Below are 24,450 nucleotides of genomic sequence, written 5' to 3'. Positions count from 1 at the left end.
TATTTTTATTTATGAAATGCTGTTATTTTTGATGTGATGATGATCCGAACTCTTTTTTAAAATGTTGTGATGTTTGATACGATGCTTATTTGTGAATATAACTATATAAGATGGCATTTGATATTGATGCCTATGATCTTATTATGTTAATTGATTGAAAAATTATACATAATACATCAGGATGATTTGTGCTTCTTTTGTATTCATGATGAATTATGATGAATGCATGGCTGAATGATAACCACAACAAGGACATAAATTTCCTGTTCCAAGGAAATTTTAAGTGTATTTGTGAGGACTATGTAGTGATAAGATGATCTAGCACATGCATGCATGTACACTCCCACAATCACACACACCAAAACGTACAAAATTAAATAACATACCTGCATTGAAGAACAGTCACACAAAATATACAAAATTAAATATAACACCTCCATTGAAGAAATCTTTGCAAACACATCCTGCCTTGCACTCACCTCACAATTACTTACTATACTCTCATATTATATTCACATAATGAATAATTCTTGAAATATTCAGAAATATCCATTTTTGAAATAGATAAGGGGAGGCTGGGAGGCCCTTAAGCAAAAAAAAGTTTCCACCATGTTCAATGATTTTCTCCTTAGGGGCAATGGCTTGGTAGTAATCTCTCTACTTGTAGTGGGAGACTTTTACATATATTCGATGAATACTACAAAGGCCTTGCTTGAAATTCTGCCTTGGTTTTAAATGAAGATATCGTCTATAGTGTTAAGGCATGCAAAAATCTTTACCATGTCGGCCTTGGAGTAGTTGAAAGGAAGGCCATGGGATCCCTTGACATCCCCTTTGATGTTGAGGGGTTACCCAAAAAAAAGAAGCAGTAGGGTGAGGGTGGGGACATTTTTTATTTGCCCCCAAAACATTTCCGTCTCAGGGAACAATAGAGAATTCCCCGGGACACATCCCTATGAAACATTGGTGCATTTCTAGACATGGGAGATGTGTAGACATGTTTAAAATCAATAATAGTCTTGATATATTGGATCTTGAAACAAGACTACTTCAATCATCAATATTTAGGTAGATTAGGGCTTGCTAGAGGCTGGAGAGAGCTGCATAACCCTTGCAAAAATCTGATTGATGTAGGCCTTATATTTAAAGAAATTCTAGTGAGATGTCCCCTTTTTGTTGACATCAGATATTCAATGGGATTAGCCTATTACTGACCCTTGTAGGCTAATAAGATTGAATAGAGGGTCCTTTGAGGGATGCAACTTCTCCAGTGGTCAGAGTTTTCGTTCGGCTTCATTTGGACTCCGTATGCATTACTTACTATTTATAGTAAGTCAGAGATGGACCCCTTTTATTTAAGGGGTATGGGCGTATGCAGCTTCATCATGTCAGCTCCCAGTTCAGACGACGTTCAAAAAGGATGAGTAATAATGGAGATATTAATGTTTATTTAGTTTAAATAAACATTAATGGTTCTGAGCTTATATTATTAAGTTATGATGTAAACTTTATATTATAACTTAAGTGAGGGTCGAGGTATCATAAGTTGCGGCCATTGGAATTAATTAATTAGACTCTCAAATTAAGGTAATTGTTAAATGATAAAGTGCATCTAATTTTATTATCATTTAATATCATTTAATGAGCAAAAGAGAAATCGAACTTGTGAGGGAAATATATATATTGTCTTGAAGAACTCGAACCTCATGGTGAATTATGCATTTTGATACTTGAGAAATTTGAGAGAGGAAGAAACCAGGGTTTCAACCTTTGCACTTTGGAGAGCCTAAATTCTTCAAAGTTAGGGCATCTGAGGTGCTGAAATAATCACTGATATTTGCCATTGGGAGTGACTTCATTCAGGGTCACTATTTATGCACAAATTGAAGAAGAATCCAGGGAATGTTGAGCTGATTAATGAATTTCATCTCCAAGTTGAAAGATCAGATTGGAGGAGTCTTTACCAATGCATTGTCATTATTTATTTTGGAAGCTGCTACAGTACCCGCGTGAACAGTGTCGCGCTACAGTACCTTGCCAATTTTGTGGTCTTTGTGGAGACCAAATTGGAGATGTTTGTTCAGGTTTATGATGAAGATTGAATAAGGAGTCTTTGGCTGCTTCTTCTACATTCTGCAAACCCCATTAGCCGCCTTCATCACCTTCAGATTGGGGTCGATTGATATTCCAGGTCTGCCCTTAAATATACATTTGTTGCCTGTGAAGTACATGTTTTATTTGCAGAAAACTTTTTAGTAATGAGTCTTAAGACTTGCTGTTGTTATTTGAGGCTGCTACGTACGGATCCCAGTCATTGTATGTTCAGAAAAAAACGCATTTCTTATTACTGTTACAGTCCCAATTCATATTTCTGGGTAATATTCAGGTTGCCTCTGTGAGTCTTAGCAACAAAGGGGTATCCAGTAGATGGCTGTCATAGTCTATGATGGATAGAAATGTTCCTTACATGTATTGCTATGTGCATAAATGCCTTGTTGGGTCATCAATGCAAGCTACAGGAATGTTAAGGTCTGATATCAAAATCTGAGACTCACTGTCATTGCAATCAGTCCTAACCTTATTCAGAAATTAGTAGATTTTATGCTAATAAAATCTTGTAGTGTTGCTATGGAAGAATTGTAATAACCATGAGGGGCTAGGCGACTATATTAATGGTCCTAGCTGCTGTAACCACCATATCAATAGAGATTGAAGACATTTCTGAACTTGTGCATTGCTGATGAATAATTCTGAGTACACTAAATTGCAAATCAAAAACCAAATCATTCAAAAACACAAACATTTGCAAGTTGGAGGTTGGATAACCCGTAAGGGTTATTACATGAACGTATTACCCACGTAGCTATAGGGGTATATATAGAAGTTAAATGGGCCATTCTCATTCAATTTGGTCACCTAGCTACTTAACACTGTGAATCATTTATTGCCTGGGTGAGAAAGTTTCCCACATATGACTCAGAGGTCTATATCATGCCTAGGCATATATTCATAAAAAAAACACTGTATATGAGAGAAGATTATCATTAATATGAGTCAGAAGCCGTTGTAAATCTTGCAGATGCAAAATAAGTTGCAAGAGTAGTAACATCGAAAACAGTCTTCATATCTTCAAGACTTCAACAATATAACTTGAACATCAGACATAGTAAGGGAAATGCCAATCTATTGGAAGATTGATTGAGCTTACCCTTGACCCATGTTCTTCTCTCCATGATTGACATGCGGACATGAGACCAACATTTGGCTAGCATTATGAAAATATGATTCAGACTTTTACATATATCTATGAGGCTTTGCATACTGATAAGATCATTTTTAGATAATTACTTTGAGAATGAACTCTTGTACCACTTCGGAGACTCATGAACGCTGCATGAGGGTGACTGGTTCAAGCTGATATGGGAGGTTCACTCTCATAAGGTCATTAAGTTGTTTTGGAGTTCAAAAACTCCTGGATTGTTAAGGAAGTATTTTGCTTGGTCATATCTCAAATTAGATAAATCAAATCTTGTATAATCTTATGCCATAGTAAAGCCAACTAATATGAGGCAACAAATGTACTCTCCTTTGCCGGTATTGAACTAACCTTAGAAAACAGTTTCCATTGATTTCCTTTTGTGTTTGAATACTAATAAGTATGGTAGTTGTTGAATTAGTAGCAGTTGAAAGATTCTCAAAGATGGCAGTTATGACACCATGTAAAAGGACTATGCCAGCTTTAAATTAGTTCAATTGTACTTTTAGAATGTATGGTTTTACTTTGGATTACCCTTTACCATTGCATCTGATAAGGACATGTTTTTTTTTAAAATTTCTGTAAAGCACATTCATTGATGATGGACAAGAAGCTGACAAAATTTTCATTGTTGCATCCTTAAACTAATTAATTGATGGATATGGTTAAGAGGGTGATTTTGCATCTTCTCTGAATATAGAATTTGGGAAGCATTGCATGTGAGACAAAAGTCTTTTCATTTAAAACAGTTAGCTACAATAGAGATCTGCACAACTCTACTTAGTGAAACTCTATCTTAGATTCGTGTGGGTTTCCCATGGTTGGCACCCATTGATGTAGCTTATCCTATGCTACTATCAATGCTAATATGACTCCAACTATTAAAGAAGGTGACAAAGCTGCCAAGTTCATTGGGTTCTTTCAACAGTTGTGTAAACCTTTATGAAGTAGTCTATTTCTAGATACATGCTTAGGATTGGTGAGAAATATGGATTCTTTTGTTGACTAAAAGGATTAGAGTTCTTAATTGCAGGATTTGTATATTTTGGTATGGTCCATACACTATTACCAAGACTCTTGGAGATAATGCCTTAAATCTTATTCTTTATCTTATCTTGGTCTGCACTGATTTTCAATTCAAAACACTTGCACAATTACTTTCCACCTTTTTAGAATACACAAGATATTGTAATACAACTTGAACTAATAGAGATCAATGTCGATTTCACCTTTTTAGTAGGAGGACATGAAGTCATTGATGCTAGGGTCAGACACACCACAGATCTCTCATTATGCGACCATCAAAGCAGGTCAAGATACTTCCAAGGAAAATTGTCCACAAAAATTCAAGTTGCCAACTTTCCTCATCTTTTTCGAACTCCTTTGGCATGTCAAGGGGAGGGATAATGATCTAGGAGGATTTGGTACTTTTCATTGACATCACTTTGCACTATGTGCTGTCTTATAACATATCATACAGGGAAGCCCTAACTCTTTGTTTATGGCACACAACTCCATTACCGTAACCTTGGTTTGTGTAGTTGTTTTATAGTGTTCCTCACTTTGCACTATGTGCTGTCTTCACCACAGGCTTGAAGGGTTTTATAACATATCATACAGGGAAGCCCTAACTCTTTGTTTATGGCACACAACTCCATTACTGTAACCTTGGTTTGTGTAGTTGTTTTATAGTGTTCCTCACTTTGCAATATGTGCTGTCTTCACCATAGGCTTGAAGGCTTTTATAACATATCATACAGGGAAGCCCTAACTCTTTGTTTATGGCACACGACTCCATTACTGTAACCTTGGTTTGTGTAGTTGTTTTATAGTGTTCCTTATAAATGCCAAAACAAAGGACATTGATCAATAGAACATTATGTGTCTTGTAATTGCCACAAAGTTCTCCTTGTATTTCATGTGTATAGTAATAGAATATGGCTATTCATTGCTAGCATAACCGAATAGTGTAGAAAATAGATATTTTGTGGCATTCATCCAACATAGTGTGGTTGGTATAGGAATTTTGCATAATGCAATTGTGCAAATTATAATTAAACTTTTCAAGCATGGTGTCTTATTGCTCTTGAAATATGTATTGGCAAACATCACTCTGATTGGTGTCTGCACTCTATACTCTTTCATTCACTCTGTTTCATAACACAATTGAATTTGCTTGGGCGCATCTGGTGTATGGGAAACCCTTTTGGAAGATAGCTTTTCTCTTTAGCTTAGATATTTTAAAAATTTTGTTCATGTTTTTTTGTTGTTGATAACCTTCAGAATTCGGTTACAACAATGAGCATTATTGATGCTACCAGAGTCTATGCTTTGGAAATGATTGGATAAGTACTTATAATCAGGTGAGTTTGAGATCAATGGAAGAAGTCTGAACATGGTACTCAGAGTAGTATGCAGCAGACAATTTGAGCTTCAGTCAAATCAATCTCATATAGGACAAAAATACATAATTGAAGGGACATTTGGGGAGTTGAAGTGGTTCTTATTTTTTCTCGTCACATGGAAGATGCTCCATTTCCTCTTGGTTAACACTTGTATACTCATCTTCTAGTAGAAATAAACCCACTATATGCACTAATGAATTCTTCCTTAATGAATGGAGTTCTCCCCTCTTGAGAGGGCAAGAAAGGATTGGAGAGAGAATTCAGTTAATAATTTAATTCCAATCATTCTAGTCTTAGGGTTATTGGCTATTAAATGTAGAAGTCGATTGTCATTTTCTTGAGGATTGTGTGATTATACAAAGCAACATTGGAGTTATCACTAAATTGGGTGCAAGTGAGAGGATGCTAGTGAGGTTTTTCTGGAGGCCCTTGAGAATGGAGCAAACATGCATAACTGATTTTGGTAGCGGATTGTTTGCTGAAATTTTTTGCACATTGGGTTTCTCCATGGTAAATCTCATGAGTTATCTTTTGCTTATGTTGTTTACATTTACTTGTTTATGTTTTGTCTTTTAGAAGTTGCTAAAAACCGTTACACAAGTGGATATGGATAATTTGAACCTTGCATGTTAAAATAATACATAGTAGTGGAGAGCGACATTCATATGAATATAATGGTTTCATGTTGGTGATACTTCCAATCTAAGTCACCAGGTTCGAATTCGAATTGGAAGTTCGACAACTTTGAAATTCAAATGAAGTTCGACAAGGAAAAAATTTGAAATGTATAAAATTCGAATTAAATTCGCCTTATGTATTTTTAAATTTTTTTTGAATAAATATATGTAACATATCTTTTTAAATTGTCTAAATAGTTTAACATTGGTAAATAGATTTGAAATCATTACAAAAAGATGACACATTTATAAAATATAAACCATAGGAAACATATGCTTTCACTATTGCAAAGATGTTCTTTTGTCAAAAAGGTACAATAACAGTCAAAGACTTTAGAACTTTAAAATAACTGTCATCAAGAGCACTTGGTTGAGACGCCAAATCATCATCATCTGTATCACTACTCAGTTCATCATCTACAAAGTCAGGCTCTTCTGCATCTGGCATTGCTATGCCTTCCAAGAGTTTGTTCTAAAGAAGTGTTCTTTGCTGATTTGTTCATCAGCAATTTCAAATTGCTGCGAACATAGACAAGATCTCCCAATTTTCCAGTCACCAATTTGTTCCTCTTTTTGGAATGGATGTGGTCAAAGCAACTCCAGTTCCTCTAACAAGTTGATGAACTTGCTTCCTGACTCAAAATTCAAATAGCAAACTCTTGCAGTTCAGGAGCTGATGATCCATAAGCGATCCACCATCTATATCTAGGCATACATGGCAAGTCATATTTGGCTTCTGCTCCCTCCAGACACCCCTTCTCCTCTCTTGTATTGCCAACTTTGTTCCTTGATTAGTGCTGCAATTTTTGGATCTGGTACATACCTGCTAATGGCTTGGTAAAGCCCTGCCATGATTTCATTATCACCCCTTCTATCAATAGCAAACAACTTAGGCTCCAAAAAGCAAGCTGCTGCATGTAAAGGTGTGTGCATCATTTTCCATCTACAATCAACTGTCTCCCATATCTGCATATATTCTGCTTCTTCATTATTTAGTGCTTTTTGAATAGATTCCTTACACCGGTCCATGCTTTCATAAAGCATGCCAAGGCAAGGAGTGTCACCATCAACCATACAAAGCACTTCAACAATTGGTTCACATATAAGCAAAACTTTTGCTGCACTTTACCATAAATTGCTGTTTAGGATGATTTGCTCTATGTTCTTCCCCTTAGGGCCTTTAGAAAGCACTGAAATTCCCCACTAATTGGAACAAATAACAGATCTCAAAGATGCTTTTTCTTCAACCACTCTTTTCAAAGTGATATAAAATGAAGCAAATCTTGTTTCACAAGGCCTCAACAATTCCTTTGATGCATGCTGCCTATAAATACTCAATGTGAGACGATGATTCTGTATGAAATTTGCAATTGCTCTCCCTCTATGATTAGTTTCATTTACCCATGGGAATTTAGCCAAGTCATGAAGCAACAAATTGAGACAATGGGCTGCACATGGGCTCCAATATATCTGTGGGTACTTCTTGTAATGCCCCCATTTTTTCCAGTGAACACTCAGGAGTCATAGATTCATCTGTTAGCCATCTCCACAGGTGAATCTAGTGGATAGAGGATGATTTTGGGTGCAAAAGGTTTATACTTAGCCAAAAATTGGGCTTGAGTGGATTTATATCAAATAAACTTTATAATATCATGTTATAAAGTTATAATATCATGTTATAAAGTTGCTTTTTCTAAAAATAGAAAAAGTTTATTTAAATGGTGTTTTAAAAGTAACTTTATATTATAATAAAGTGGCCCCTTGGTACATTTCCCTAGAAGTTATAACTTAAATATATGGCCACTTTTAATGAGGAATTAGACCCTCAATGGGTCAAACCACTTAGGGGAAGTATTTTTTTAATAAAAAGAAACAATTTAACATGTTTTATGATGCCAAAAGTACAACCCTAACCCCAAATTCGAATTAGGGTTTGAGGCATGTTAAAAAGACACTGGGGGCAGCATTTCAATTATTATTGAAGTTGTTTTTTGGAGAGCATTGGTAATTGCAGGTCTGCAATGTTTCTTGCAGGGTTGGTTTTGGGATTTGGAGACGGAAACCTTCAGATCTTGGGTGAGAGGACGAAATCCCCCTCATTTACACTACATTTATTTGTCTGGGAAGCTCATATCTTGCCAAAAAGGGCCAATTTTCTGAGTTTTGCAACTGCTACAGCAAGGAGACAATCTGATTTTCAGATCACAACAGGTTTAGAAGTCATTTTAGACTCTATTTTATTAATCTGGTTCAGCTATTCATCCTCTAGCTGAATCGTACCATTTGGAGATAACCTGGGACACCAAAGAAATAAATTGGAGGGTTTTAACTAGAATTTTTGTTACAAAAATCATTGTTAGGGGCTAATAAGAAGAATTCCAGTGTTTGTTTGGGAGAATTGATTCATACTGGAGCTATAGGAGCAAATCAATGGGTAAAAGAGCACACCAAATTGGAGCTTCTCTTGGCAAGAAGTTGGAATTCCATCCGGGTCTGCATATTTCTTCGTCAATTGTTTTTGATAATTCATGTTAGGGTCGATAAAACATTTTGGAGCTGTTGTCTCATTGTGGAAGCTCTGGTTTCATCATATTCTTCAGTTCAGGCAGTAGAATAAGCCTTACCAGGCAAGCTCAAGACACTTGGTATGTTAGTTTGGCTTTGAATGATAGCATTTAACTATTCTTTGGAATTATTCATTGCTGATAAATAAATCAGAAGTCTGAAAATATGATTCCAGTCAGTATTTCTTTATGTATTGTATTTGTATTCATTCTACATTGTCAAGTTTCAAGCATTAACCTCAAAAATCCAAAAAAACGCATACGCTGGCCAAAGAACTGAATTAAACAAACAAATCAGCAATCCATTCAGTGGTGGGTATCTTTCACTTCTCTACAATTAACCTCCCAGCTCCCACACAATTTGCTGCACTATTAGTTACCACTTGAACCACATTTTCCACCCCTACTTCAAGAATGGCTTCCTCTAATATTTGAAAAATATACTCAAAAAGTTTTCTTGTGGTTCATGGTGTCAATGACTTTCAAAAACACAACACCATTAGGACAAGATACCAAAACATTAATCAATGGCCTTTGACACATATCTGACCATCCATCAATGGTTACATTTGATGTGAGTTCCATTTCAGGTCACATGCTTCCATGCCTCAGAAGTTGATTTGGGAGGAGCCATTAAATGAAAATCTGCATGTTGGAAAGAAAAATTAAAAAACAAAATAAACACTACATTTATTTCAACCTTTCAAAATAGAAATACTTTTAACAATTTCACAAATGACCTCTTAAAAGCAGAGTATAAAATTTATTCGGCTTGAACCTTTCAAAAACAAAATAAATACTACATTCTTGTTTAATCATAAAAACTAAAATTTAATACATTTTTAGTTTTCAATTAAAAAAAAAAAAAACATATTACATTTATTTCAAAATAAAAATGCTAAATTTTAATAAAACGTTTATTAATAATTTAATATATTCATTTTTTAACAAAAAAAAAAAAAAATACTAGTTTTTTATTTTTGGTTATTTAACTTTATAAAATTACTACACTACCATTTTTTTAAAAAAAGTATAAAAATGTATTGATTTTTTTTTAACTTTACCAAACAAATAAAATACTAAAATTAAAAACTAAAATCAAATAATATAATATTAAACTATATAATAAAAAACTATTAATATAAATTATATAATATTAAACAACATTGTTTTATATTTTGTGTATTAAATTAAAAACTAAAAAATAAACATTATAATATTATATTGTATAATAACATATTATGAAACCTAAAAAAAATAAAAATACATGCACGCAAGCAGAGTAGAAGCCTACCTGTGTAGGTCGGGAGGACGAATTGGCACTAGAGGCAGACGCAGACCAACGATAGAGGTAGAGCTTGGGCTTTTGCGACGGCTTCTGCAACAACCAGCAAGACAACATGTGGCAGCTTCGATGGCAGTCCAAGGTCGGGTTGAAGCTGCAATGGCGGTTGAAGGTCGGGCTGTAGACTAGAACTGATGCGTCCACGCAACCTAAATGCAACAGGTGACCTCAATGCAACTCGTGACTGCAGAAAAAACGACTGCAAATCGAGCAACCAATGTGTGTTGCTATTTTTGCCGCCGCATTAATTTAAAAAACTCGATGAAACCCTAAAAAATGCAAGGAATTTTTTTTTTCTGCAAACACGTCATCCCTATTTTTCCGTTTGAATTTGATGCAAATTTCAGTGAATTTTTGGCGAATATTATAGATTGTTTTAAGTTCGGCAAATTTCGAACTTCAAGGAATAAATTCGGCCGAACTTGGTGACTTAGCTTCCAATAGACTATACATGGAGTTATATGCATTAATCTATTACCATACCGTACATTTAGAACACTAATGGCCTGTGCTAAATGTGGTCATCCCCACAAACAGGGGCACACACACACACACCAACATTGCAATTGACCACTTCACAATAGGTGCCCCAAGTAATTCTTAATAGATGCATCTTTTGGTTTTGTCCTAACGCTGAAGGTCAGAAGTTAACTTGCCAATCCACCTTGCCACTGTAAATTTGCTTTCTGTCAAATAAATTGAATCTATTTGAGTGTGTTGTTACTTGGGCACACTTCGTCTTCAGAACAGAGGCTAAATAGGTCTTAAGAGTCCAAGCTAAGTCCAAGTCTCAATACTATGTTGAATGGTCACTTGCAAATGAAAGAAACTTGGTGTATGAAACCCCAACTTGGAAAGATGAAGGGGATAGTTCTTCCAGCTGCCTTGGATATTATTCAGCTTTTGTACTCAATGTTTTTACTTTTGCGGAATTGTAATGTTCTGATAATAGAATAACTTAGAATGTTGGGACAATTACCTTGCATTCTCCTCCTTACTTTAGCCTGTACTTATGCTTAGATCCAGTAAGGGAAGATATGCCAAATATCTACTATTGTTTTAGATTCAATTCAACAATGTGTATATGCGATATGATATAGGTACTAATATGATTAATAGCAATGTCTATTACCGGAATATGAAGTATGTTATGAATATAATATTCCTATCGCTTATAGTGATAGTCAATGATACTATGTCTGTTATAAACAACATAAGTATGCAATCGGTATGTATTACTGGCAGCAGTGCATTTGCTATGTCTGATAGGACAATGTGATTATGCAAATATGGAATATCCCTTTGAGCGATATGCTGCTGTCGCTGATCTTGGCCTCTAAGCTCACAATTTCAGATATGGATCCTGTGTCTGATTGTTCCTATTAATACATGCAATCATGATATGTATTGCTCCTTGTTGGCGGCTGTCTGGTATGCTGATATGATAAGCAGATTGCAATCTTTATATCACTTGCTGGTGATATGCAACCTTTTCTGATGGTAACTTATATGCTTACAACTTGAAGGGTTTTCTGAGATTGGTGATCGATTTCTTTATGCGCCCGAGATTGTGCCCATGGCATTTCCTTACTAAATGCGATCTAAACTGGATATGAAGAATATCCATTCCTGTCCTTTTGAAGTCTCTTTTATTTTTATGAGAGGACATGGATATGCAGAGTTGCATCCTTTAACTTTTTAGGGGGCATATCTTTCTTAAACACACCGTTTCATAGTAGATCGATTTGTTTACTTAAATCGCACCTTTTCATAACTTGTTAATTTCCTCCAAATTGCTACTGTTTGGTCCTTTTATGATAATCCCTTATTATCATTGGCTATGGGACTTAAGATAAATATAATTCCTTTGACCTTTGACTTCTTTATTTGCTGGCGGTAGTAATTTATTCCATAACCAAATCGGGTCTGTACACATATTATGATCGCTGTCCAACTGATTCTCATTTGCTGCCAAGAGTATTGATTATCCTTGTGTGGTTACTAACCATCTATTAGTCAGATCGATTAATATGATAACTTCTCTTATAATCCTCCCATCGATGCTTGTTTAGTTTTCCTTTATAACAATTATCGATATCAATCCTTCTCACAATGACTTCATCATTCTCATCAATCAATGGGTATGATAATTTTTTAGTTTATAGTTTTAAGGCTGGATGAGAAGGATATGACCGTGATAGATCATTCCTCTCTGCCTTCTTCCTTTAATGACCCTTTTTGATTCACTTTGCAGTTTTCTCTCTTTTAGAGACCTCACACAATTAAAAATGAACTAATGATATAAGGTCCGATTTTGGGGACATTACAGTCTCCCCTCCTTGAAGATGCTTGCCTAGAAGCATTCTTAAATTTTGTCATGAGGGTTCTTGTCTTTGGAACCTTGTACTTAGATGGGTGAAGATTTGGAAGGATAACCTGTAATTACATTATGAACCACACATGCAAATATACATATATACATGTCCCATTGTAAGGATTAAACAACTACATCATACACAATACAATCATGTTAGGTTTGGGAGGAAGAGACGGGATGGGATTGCTTGGAGCCGTTTCTACACTAAGCCCAAGGGAGGTTGCTTCTAACCCCCTTGCTCAACTTGGAGGCTCCTACTAACTGTCCCATCAAGTCCTCATCTCCCTAAAAGCAATTGCCATCTTGTGAAGGTGGGGGGAGAATGTAACCAATTTACTTGACTCTTCAATTGTACGGACTCACTTCAAGGTCACTTACGAGCTCCTCGCAACCTCTCCGCTGCATCTCAAGCCCACAACACAAGATGGGTTTTATACAATCAATCTTTATGCATTCCCTCTTGTAGGATCGGGGGGAAGACGTAAGGGGTTACTTGACTCCTCAATAGTAAGTACCCACTTTTAGGTTACTTACGAGCCCCTCGTGACCAACCTCTTACTCTTCAAGCCCTCTCCCATAAAGAGTATTACAGATATTATTTAGCATGCATGTGAAAACACGAAGTATACATATGAATGCATGAAGGCACCGAGCATACACAAAGTATACACTTGTACAAATACGGAGTATACATTTGGAGAACTACATTGTTAGATTAGGATTAATGCATATTATCCTTAATATGTTAATATCAAAATCCTACCATAAGTTTGCTTAGAATTCTTGAGTAAGTATCTTCCTTTCCTTTTTTTTCAAATAAGAGATACTACAGGATTGGTTCTTCCATGAAGCTCCATCTCGAAGTCTCTTCTTCTTTTGATTGCAGGTTCTTAAGACCTCCCTCTTCATACCTTGCTTTCTTATCTATAATCTCCCTTGCTTCTTCGTCAACAGATGCTTCAATCATATGGACTTGACTTCCCTTTCCACATATGTTTCTACGTTCCCATGGTTACTTGCACTTAAAGCACAAATTCCTCTTTCTTTGATCATCTTGTCGTTTTTGGCCATTTCCATCTTGGCATACATGTCCATGTTCCCATTTCTCATTACAATAAAAGCATGTTTTTCCTTGGAATTCCTTCTTATGTCCGTAATTTTTATGAGGATTTTTGGAGTGTGTATTTGATGTTAAAGTTTTGGACTTATCTTTGGATGGGCGATTATCAAATTTCATAGCCTTTAGGATTGCTTCCTCTAAGCTTGTGGGGTCCATGGCACTTACTATATTGTGGGTTGATTCTTTTGATCTTTCCACAAAGAGGTAAATGAGTCTTTCTTGAGAAATTTCTGGCACCATGACAGCTAATTTTTTGAAATCGGAGGCAAACTTTTCTACTGACCCTTGTTGCCTTAATTGAGTTAGTTCTTTGAAGTACCATTGTGGGTTCTTTTGATCAAATCTCTTGATGAGTTTTTGTGCAAACTCATTGTAAGTGATTATGCGTTGATGACCTTGGGTGATAAGACCATGGTGCCACCATTCGTGGGCTGTTCCCATTAAGTGTAGCACTGCAAATTTGATTGCATTCTCCTTTGTCATGGGACTTAGTGATAGATAAGTATCTAACTTTTGGACCCATGAATGCGCTGTAAATTTTCCAGATCCGTCAAAGCAAGGAAGGGTTATTTTGCTTATTCCATCTTTAAGATCCTTGTCAGATTGTCTTTTTCTTTTCATATTAGGGATGGCCTTCATTTTGCAATCACAATAATCTCTAAAAGATACATTCCCCTTTAATTCGGGGTCAAGTCTAGAATATGCTTCTAGGATTGCATCAACATTATCCACAGGTTGGGTGTTTGCTTCTTCTCCTTCTTCCCCTGGTCCACTCTAGGTAGATAAGAGGGTCTTGTTGGCCTAGGGTTGGACCTTCTTGGGGAGATGTTATCATTATGATTCTCAGAATGGTTGGAAAGTATGTCCCTCCCATTGGCTTGGTTGGATCTAGAATGGTTATTAGTAATTACTTATGTTTTGCAGGGTTTGGAGGAGGAGTTGGTTGGTTTATTCATTTTGTTCTATGAGGGTTTGGTTGGTTTTGGCGGTTTTCTCTATGAAGGTCCTCAAATCATTGCTCAGTTCACTCATCTTGTTTCCCCTTCTCTGCATTAATTTATATTCCACAGGATGGCAGGAAAGTTGTTCTGATACCACTGTAATGTTCTGTTAATAGAATAACTTAGAATGTTGGGACAATTACCTTGAATTCTCCTCCTTACTTTAGCCTGTACTTATGCTTAGATCCAGTAAGGGAAGATATGCCAAATATCTACTATTGTTTCAGATTCAATTTAACAATGTTTATAGGCGATATGATATAGGTACTAATATGATTAATAGCATTGTCTATTACCGGAATATGAAGTATGTTATGAATATAATATTCCTATCGCTTATAGTGATAATCAATGATACTATGTCTGTTATAAACAATATAAGTATGCAATCGGTATGTATCACTGGCAGCAGTGCGTTTGCTATTTCTGATAGGACAACATGATTATGCAAATATGGAATATCCTTTTGAGTGATATGCTGCTGTCTCTGATCTTGACCTCTAAGCTTGCAACTTCAGATATGGATCCTGTGTCTGAATGTTCCTATTAATACATGCAATCACGATATGTATTGCTCCTTGTTGGCGGCTGTGTCTGATATGCTGATATGATAAGCAGATTGGAATCTTTATATCACTCGCTGGTGATATGCAACCTTTTCTGATGGTGACTTATATGCTTGCAACTTGAAGGGTTGTCTGAGATTGGTGATCGATTTCTTTATTTACCCGATATTGTGCCCATGGCATTTTCTTACTAAATGGGATCTAAACTGGATATGAAGAATATCTACTCCTGTCCTTTTTGAAGTCTCTTTTATATGCTGTGAGAGGACATGGATATGGAGAGTTGCATCCTTTAACTTTTTAGGGGGCATATATTTCTTAAACACACCTTTTCATAGTAGATCGATTTGTTTTCTTCAATCGCATGTTTTCATAACTTATTGTTAATTTCCTCCAAATCGCTATTGTTTGTTCCTTTTATGATAATTGCTTATTATTGTTGGCTATGGGACTTTAAGATAAATATAATTCCTTTGACCTCTGACTTCTTTATTTGCTGGTGGTTGTAATTTATTCCATAACCAAATTGGGTCTGTGCACATGTTATGATTGCTGTCCAACTGATTCGCATTCGCTGCCAAGAGTATCAATTATCCTTGTGTGGTTACTAACCATCTATTAGTCAGATCGATTAATATGATAACTTCTCTTATAATCCTCCCATCGATGCTTGTTTAGTTTTCCTTCTTATCAATTATCGATTTCGATCCTTCTCACAATGACTTCATCATTCTCATCGATCGGTGGGTATGATAATTCGTTTGTTTATAGATTGAAGCTGGGACGAGAAGGATATGATCGTGATAGATCATTCCTCTCTGCCTACTTCCTTTAATGATCCTTTTTGATTCACTTTGCAGTTTTGTCTCTTTTAGAGACCTCACAAAATTAAAAAAGAACTAATGATGTAAGGTCCAATTTTGGGGACATTACCGGAATAGCCTTTGGAATTCAATTACAACAAGAAGCATAATTGATGCCATTAAAGTCTATTACAATACAATACATACCCTGTGTTAATTACCCAGGCTGAATGTGGTCAGCTCCACAAGCAGGGGAGACATACTCAGATCAGGTTTGAATACATACAATCCTCCAATCCTGATGTGCATGTGTTTTTCTTTTGATCTAATAACCAAGTTAGAACTTGAGTTTGCCAATCCACCTCTACTCAAACTACAATATGTATAATAATTGATTGAAAATATTTGTGAAGGAAAGTATAGTAGAAAAGTAAATTTAGAGTATGCAGGACTGGGAGCATAAATGTAGGCTTTAATACTTTAAACACAACAGTATGATCCCTTCAGAAGCTATTATCTTCTCTACCAGTTTGCAACTTAAGATTAGATTTATTTAGCCATATCGAAGTTCTTTGGGAAATGAAGGAACTCTCAGACTATATATCAACCAGAATGAATCTGTTAGCCAAGCCTGGTGATTTTGAGAGTTTGTGGTTAGATTATACAACATTTGTACTAAGGTTGAGATACTTTATTATACCTCCCAGAACCAACTGATCTATTGGAAATCTCATAATAATTGGAAGATGATGAAATCGTAGAGTGCAGATCCATATTATGGCACAATTAATTAACTAACTAATGTAATTAGTTTATTTTAGGCACCGGTCTGAGTGGTAAAAAAGATTTGACAGACAAGTGTGTTGTGTAACCAAAGGTAACACTGGTTTATCAGTGCATATATAATATATATTGAATATGTTGTCTTATATTTTCATGTATCTATAACTTTTATGTGAGTTTCTCCTTTGTTTATGCTTTTGTAAATCTATTAGTTTTGTGTGGAGACAGGCATATAGTTTTAGAATAACACTAGGGAAGAGAGATTGTTATGTGATTGGGTATTTGAAGATCTTTACTTTCCACAGAACTAAATTTGGGTTCTTTATATGGCCAATCAATTGTGTTGGCAGGCTTTGGGCTGTCAAATGCTACAGCAGAGGGATTGAAGGATGCATGTCTAAGCTTTTTACTGCAACAGCTTCATGTATGTACTTTGTTGATATGTTTTTCAGTATTTATTTCTTGTGCATTCTCATCATAGCCATTCATTTGCCATAAATGATGGCCTCTATGTGTCTGTATTGTTTATCAGGTAAATATAAGAAACCATATTATCTGGTGTAGGAAATAATTTTTTTGGCATCTTATAATGGTTACCAGGATGAAGGATCACATTCTTGCAAACATCTTGAAGGAGAAAATTTTGTTTCGCGGAACCTACTGGAATCTATTAATAAGCCAGGTCTTGAGAATAACCAGTCAAATGATATGTTTGGTATTCATCCCTTCTATATTATGAAAGGTATTGATATATATTTTATATTCAATTTCATGTAAGTTCAAAATGATGATGATTTGCATACATGCAATATAAAATTTTTCAATAGTTAGGAACTTAGGATATATGTAACTTGTCATATTTTGATAATTGTGTGTGCTCATGGTTTAAGTTACATTGATCTTTATGTTATGCCTGCTGCTGTTTATGAGCTGGGATGCATATAATTGTTGATTGGAAATTATATTTGCAGTCAACAAAGCTGCAGTCCTAATCATATACTTAATATCATATTATTTTGCTGATTATGATACTTTCTTTAGGTGGCCATGTGAATCAAAGGGCCAATTTTGAATTATCAGCACCAACGACCAGCAAGAATGGCTTGCGTATACTACGTGCCATGCAACTTAATAAACCAGGCAATTTTTTTATGTCCACTTTCCTAATTGGATGCATTCTTTTATCCTGTTTTATTTTTGATTTGAAAACCAAATCTACAAGGCATATATTTTGTAAGAATATGAAGCTAAATATTGTACATAATGTATTGCATATCAGTCTTGTTGGAGGGCAGTCCTGGAGTAGGTAAAACAAGCTTGGTTGCTGCACTTGCAAATTCCTCGAAGCACAATCTTGTGAGAATTAATCTTTCTGAACAGGCAAGTATATCCATTTTGAGATCCAGTTAAAAAGGGACACTTGTTTTCTTATTTTGTTTAAGGTGAGAAAATAAAAAATGTGCTTTTGTGTCTAACCAAGCAAGATAAAAGTTTGAAGTTAATAGAACCACAAAGGTTTTCATGAAAGATAAATCTAGAAGTACTGAAATCTGAGCTGTACACAACTGATTGGTACAAGAAAGCAAATGGATTGATTGCTTTCTATATAAGATCCAATAAGTCTATTCTTATATGGATATTGTGTCGCCATTGCAAAGGTGGAAAATAGAGTATAACAACTAAAAGCAACGGCGTCACAAATTGGAATCTTGTGTTGGAAGTATTAAATTTGCTGGTCATTCTGTAGGTTGATACTGTTTCATAATGTGTTATGTATTATCTTCATGGCAGACGGACATTATGGACTTATTAGGTTCTGATTTACCTGTGGAGGGAACCAAGGGAATTGAGTTCCAGTGGTCTGATGGCATTCTTTTGCAGGTTATCATGTTATAGTAATTCATTAATAGTTTGAGGCTATTTCATTATTTCTTATACTTGGATCCTATTGTTCAAAGATGGTGAGAAATCACTCACTACTTGTAACTGTTTGAAAACAGGCATTAAAGGCTGGAAGTTGGGTTGTGCTGGATGAACTGAACCTTGCTCCACAGTCTGTCCTTGAGGTAGTCTAAGTTGTTTCCTATTTTTCTAAGCTGACTATGTTCATTTCATGCAAGGAATAGGTCTCAGCTCTTAAGATTATATTTTATTTGATTTTTTAATCTATGAAACAACAGGGTTTGAATGCAATATTGGATCACCGTGGGGAAGTGTATGTCCCAGAGTTGGGACAAAGTTTTAAGTGTCCACCTTCCTTTCGACTTTTTGCATGCCAGAATCCTTCTCATCAAGGAGGTGGCAGGAAAGGTTTACCTAAGTCCTTTCTTAATCGTTTCACCAAGGTCAGTCACATTAGTATCTTTTCTCAGAAGTATGCATCCTATTTAGGGTTCAGGATGATGTGCATAGATGGCTTTTATCGGTTAGTATTAGAATTGTTGAGCTAGCATAAGGTTTTGACTGAAGTTATAGGTTAAGTGTTATGATGAAGGCATACTGTCTAATGAGTGCAGGTTTTTGTGGATGCATTACATGAAGATGACTTCCTTTTTATATCCAGTGCTTTATATCCATCTATTCCAAGGACACTTCTTACGAAATTGATAGAATTTAATGCGCAAGTTCACATTGACACTATGGTTCAATGCAAATATGGACAAACTGGATCACCATGGGAGTTCAACTTGCGTGATGTATTGCGATCATGCCATCTGATTGAAGGTTGTCTGTTATGAAGCAAATAAATAGTTTATAGTTTCCAACTCTTATGAATAGTAGATTTCTATAAATTGAAAAATCTTCTTTTCCCTATATTCTGCTTGATTATGTTATTTGCAGATTATATTTGCTTTTTATGTTTCATGAACATGCTTAATGGTCATGCCATTTGTTTCTCTTGGTGATTTCACTGTCAGGTTCTCAAGTCCATCCAAAAGAAGATTGTTTTCTCAATATTGTTTATTTACAGAGAATGCGCACATATGAAGATCGTCAACAAGTCCTGAAACTTTATGAAGAAGTTTTTGGTGCTAGTGCATATATAAAATCTTTTCCAAAAATAAGAATTACCCCCAAAACTTTGTTTGTTGGAGAAGCTGCTCTCCCACGTAATACCACTTCCTGTGGTCAAGATATAAGTAGTAAGCTTCATCTTCTTCCTGGGTTTGCTAACTCCATGGAAGCTGTGACACAGTGTGTAAGTCAGGGTTGGATGTGCATTTTGGTTGGCCCATCTTCATCAGGTAAAACTTCGATGATCAGGTTGCTTGCTGAACTGACTGGAAATACTTTACATGAATATAATCTTTCTGATGGAACGGATACTTCAGAATTGCTTGGTTGTTTTGAGCAATATGATGCTTTTCGGCATTGGAATGATACTATTTTAGAGAGTCAGAGGTATCTGGAAGAACTCTGTGCAGCATGTTTGGGGGCTCCTGCAATAGTACTATCAGCAGAGCGCAGTAAAATTGTTGTGAAAGATTTGCTTGATAGATGGGCAGCATTTCAGATGTGTATCAATGCTAAGGGCACTTTGCCAGTTTTCAGTTCAGCAACTGATAAAAACACAGAATGTGGGCCAATTAATCATCTGGCAGTAGGATTATTGATAATGATTTTGGAGTGCTTGAAAAAAAATGTCAGTGAAATTGGGGTATCTGTGTCTTGGTCAGTTGTAGACATTGAAACGTTAATGAAAAAACTCAGACATTTTGAAAAATCTGTGGACAAGAAGGGAATTGCTGGACATTTTGAATGGATCAATGGTGGTTTGATCAGGGCATTGGAGCGTGGTGAATGGGTTTCACTTGAAAATGCAAATCTTTGCAATCCCACGGTGTGTATATATGCCAATCTTTAATTTCTTTTTTGTTTTCATATGATTCATAGCCCTAAGATTGTTTTTACTTATATTATTTTTATACAGGTGCTTGACAGGCTTAATTCATTGTTAGAACCAAGTGGTTCAATTACTGTAAATGAGCGTGGGATTGTTAATGGGGAACCAATGGTGGTTTATGGTCATGCCAAATTCCGATTGTTCCTTACAGTAAATCCAAATAATGGTGAAGTGTCAAGAGCTATGCGTAACAGAGGAATTGAAATATATCTTATGCAACCAAATTGGTTGGTGCCCTCCAAAGATAGTGAAAAAATGAATGCAAGTAGCACACAAGACTTGAAAAAGATTTTAACATTATCTGGTATTCCAATTTCAAATTTAATTGATTCAATGGCAAACATGCATGCTTCTTTGAAGAATGAAGTCTCCTGCTTTGGTATAATTCTTTCTTTGCGTGAGTTTGTTCAGTGGATTCAACTGTTCCAACAGTTGCTAGTTAGAGGGGGAAGTCTCTTTTGGTGCTTGTACAGAAGCTGGGAGCAGATCTATTTGCATTCTCTGTACAACATTGAAGCAAAAAATGCTGCTTTTTATTTAATGAAGCTTCACTTTTCTGATATTGATATTGTTCAGCCAAATAACTGTTTTAAGGTAGGCTTATCTTTGCCAGGAGGATGGCCAACGCCTCTAGAACTAAGAAAATATCTACAATTTTCAAGAGAAGCAATAGTGAAGCGTGACTGTATGTATCTGGAGTTTGTAGGAGCACAATGGACATCCTTGAAGATAAGTCTAGATGGAATGTCCAGCTTCAGTAAGGAAAGAAATGATATGGAAGACAGATTCTTGTTGTGGCTAAAGAGCAAACAACTTTGCCCTTCATTTTCTCCTTCTTATTTTCTCCGTTATATTTTGTTTCCCAGTTCATTAACAATGGTAGACATTGCTGAAATAAATCCTCCACTTTTTGATTCAATGGCAATTGAAAGTATGCTATTTTCTGCTGCAACATGGATGATAGAACAAGCTTCTTCTACTGATTTGGAACTTCGCATATGTTGGCTTTCTTGGTTTGCTTCAAAGGTTGTGTCATACTGTCCTTTTTTCAGTTTCTTTGTGACTATATTAGAGAAAGAAAAGGCTCACCCCATATTGAAATGCCTCGCATCTGTTTGGCAAGAACTGAAATCCCTCTTTCCTGGAAATTTAGCTGTTGAGTCATTACCCTATTTTTCAACCAAGTCAATAAAATCAATTCCTTCAAGTGAGATTACAAATCCAGTCATTAAGAGGTTGCAACAACTCATCAAAAGGGTTTTGATTCTCAGATGCATCATGTGGCAATGGAATACCGAGGATGAATTCAATGGAATTCATAATATTTCTGCAGATAAGAGTTCTGCATCACTTGCTGGAAAAATTTGTGTGTGGTTACCTCCTGTCTTGAAGAGTCTCAGGGAACTTGAAAATGAAGTTCTTATATTCAGTACAGAATTTGTTTGTGATGAAAATTTTGATGAGCTTTTCATGTGGGTGCAAGAATGCCACGTTGCTTTATGGAAGTCAGCTAATAGTCCCATTATTGAGTCTGATTTACTAATGATTTGTTGGCAGAGTGTGAAAAAGTTTGTAGCTCGAATGTTGGATCATGTTCCAAATAAGGAATATGTTTCTCAGGTATATGCATTTTATTTATTACTTTAAACTTTAATGTTTTGAGGTTATTTTTATGGTTCTTATTCTCTCGTTGGTATGCCCTTTTCCTTCTTGATCAGGCATTTGAAAGCTTCAAACATGCAAGTAAAAACTTGGATGGAGTATTATGCACAGGGTCCAATTTATCAAAGCCTTATTTGTGGAAATATGGTGGCCATCCTATGGTGACAGCTTCATCTGAAAATTTTATTCAGCAACAGCATCTTTTAGATTTTTGCCATACGGTATGGCCAGTAGCCTTACAGCAGGGATTGGCATTTGCATCAGGTCTGTTATTTCATTCATGCTTCAAAATTTTAAGAATTTTCTTAACCTTCAGTACCTTTCTAGAGAGGACTTTTAAATTTCCTAATTCTATATTTGCGTGACAGGAAAATTGTCTCTAGAGGAGATTTCTGTTTCTGCCAATTTAGATCTGAGATATCTGACAGTGCAAGGTATGCAATGCTTTGAGATAATCAAATTCCCTTTCCAGTAGAAGGGTGTATGATGCAATGCATTCCCTTCCCCTATGCTCATAGGCTATTGGTATCTTCCGACTTTGTATAGTATGCAATTAGCCAATATCAATATATCTTCTTAAGAAGTGTTTTGTTATTTCTTAGATTGTCATGGTTGACTGTTTATTTGGTGAATGAGAAGAGAACAAAGAAATAGTTTATATTAGTGATGGACAGTCACTGGATAGTTCAATGCGCATTGCAGGTAAAAGGAAAAATTGTAGGAAAGGAGAATACTTCAAGCATTTCCCTCTAAATAATGTGATAAAATAACTAAGGAAGAAAGGGGATTTTAGTAAAATTAAATCCGAAATCCCTTCTAAATTACAAATAATGCATGGCAAAAAGCTGTTAGAGTTTATTTCATGCGACTGTCTTTGGTATATTTCATGGATCTCTTCTCTGTCGTTGTTTGAGGAGGAAAGAATTGTAAAGATGGTTGATTACCTGGTCAAAATTCACGGCAGAAGAAACTTGATCTGCAAGGATTAGGGCCACTTGATGTTTTCTTTCTGGCTTTGTTGGTTTGCAGTTCTTTTGTGATCTTTGTTTTGTCATCAGTTCTGTGTCCCATAGACTGCTTGGTCTCGTGGACATCATTAAAAATCTTCAGTCATTCATTCTGGCCATTGTCGTTTCTAGTATTTGTGGGTTCTTTATGTCATATTATTGTGTTGAGTTCCTTTTTGACCATTTGAAGATGCTCTAGGCGGTCATGTGTTTTGTGGGCATTGTATATTTTATGGTCTATTTGCAGGCCACTTTTGAATATAGGAATTAATTTGAACACCGAAATAAATTACCACTGGAGGTTTAATCTTGAGGGACTAATTATATTGTTATATTTTATTAACATTTGTTTCCTTGTGAATTTCAGGAGTGACCATGGCCTTGTGCATGGTCAACCAGGGCATTAATAATGGTTCTCATGAAGTTGTCAAAGATTGTGAAGAAATATACAAGGCAGGCTATTTCTCTAATTGCTATAAATGGAATTATTGCTAGCTTAATCTGAATCATATTAATGAAATAGTGTGCCAATTAGGATTATTGTTATTAAAACAGTTCCAATTTGAGAGCATTCATTTGTCAATTAACTTTTACACATCTTGCAGATGCTTTCAGAAAAAGTTGAAGGAGAAAAAAATTCACTTGGAAATAAATTTAGCTCAAATATGATATTATATCCAAGGGCTGAGAGATTTGGGATATCGTCAAATTCATGCAAATGTTATAATCATATGGATAATTGCTTTCCCTCTGAGATTTTATGTTCCTCTTCTGCTTATGACTTATGGGTTACACTTCTCCCATTGCCAAACATGAAGAGCTTGCGTCTTGATCTAATGTTGCTAAATGAACTCTCAGAAAGTTGTGTATGCTATGTCACGGATCAGTGTCAGGTAGGTCTTCTGTAATGCAACAGACAAACTGTACTGTATTTTGTCAATTTTGCTTCATATTGATGGTTCTAAGGTGCAAGAATAAGT

General features: G+C 35.6%; 1 protein-coding gene across 3 annotated transcripts in view; it reads left to right on the top strand.

Annotated features, from left to right (window-relative positions):
• Positions 1-24,450, top strand: part of LOC131060795 (midasin) — a 198,644-nt gene that overhangs the window by 106,132 nt on the left and 68,062 nt on the right. For all 3 annotated transcript variants that reach the window (XM_057994197.2, XM_057994198.2, XM_057994195.2), the window contains exons 25-38: positions 17,248-17,321; positions 17,498-17,639; positions 17,939-18,037; positions 18,177-18,277; positions 18,689-18,778; positions 18,898-18,963; positions 19,078-19,242; positions 19,414-19,621; positions 19,816-20,738; positions 20,829-22,421; positions 22,520-22,727; positions 22,832-22,897; positions 23,838-23,923; positions 24,076-24,363. In XM_057994197.2, coding sequence (XP_057850180.2) covers positions 17,248-17,321; positions 17,498-17,639; positions 17,939-18,037; positions 18,177-18,277; positions 18,689-18,778; positions 18,898-18,963; positions 19,078-19,242; positions 19,414-19,621; positions 19,816-20,738; positions 20,829-22,421; positions 22,520-22,727; positions 22,832-22,897; positions 23,838-23,923; positions 24,076-24,363 — 4,109 coding nt within the window. The remainder of the gene's footprint in view (positions 1-17,247; positions 17,322-17,497; positions 17,640-17,938; positions 18,038-18,176; positions 18,278-18,688; positions 18,779-18,897; positions 18,964-19,077; positions 19,243-19,413; positions 19,622-19,815; positions 20,739-20,828; positions 22,422-22,519; positions 22,728-22,831; positions 22,898-23,837; positions 23,924-24,075; positions 24,364-24,450) is intronic.

The sequence above is a fragment of the Cryptomeria japonica genome, chromosome 10 (assembly GCF_030272615.1).
Source record: "Cryptomeria japonica chromosome 10, Sugi_1.0, whole genome shotgun sequence".
NCBI lineage: Eukaryota > Viridiplantae > Streptophyta > Pinopsida > Cupressales > Cupressaceae > Cryptomeria > Cryptomeria japonica.
The sequence above is the reverse complement of the archived record's forward strand: the minus strand, read 5'-3'. Positions and strand labels throughout refer to the sequence as shown.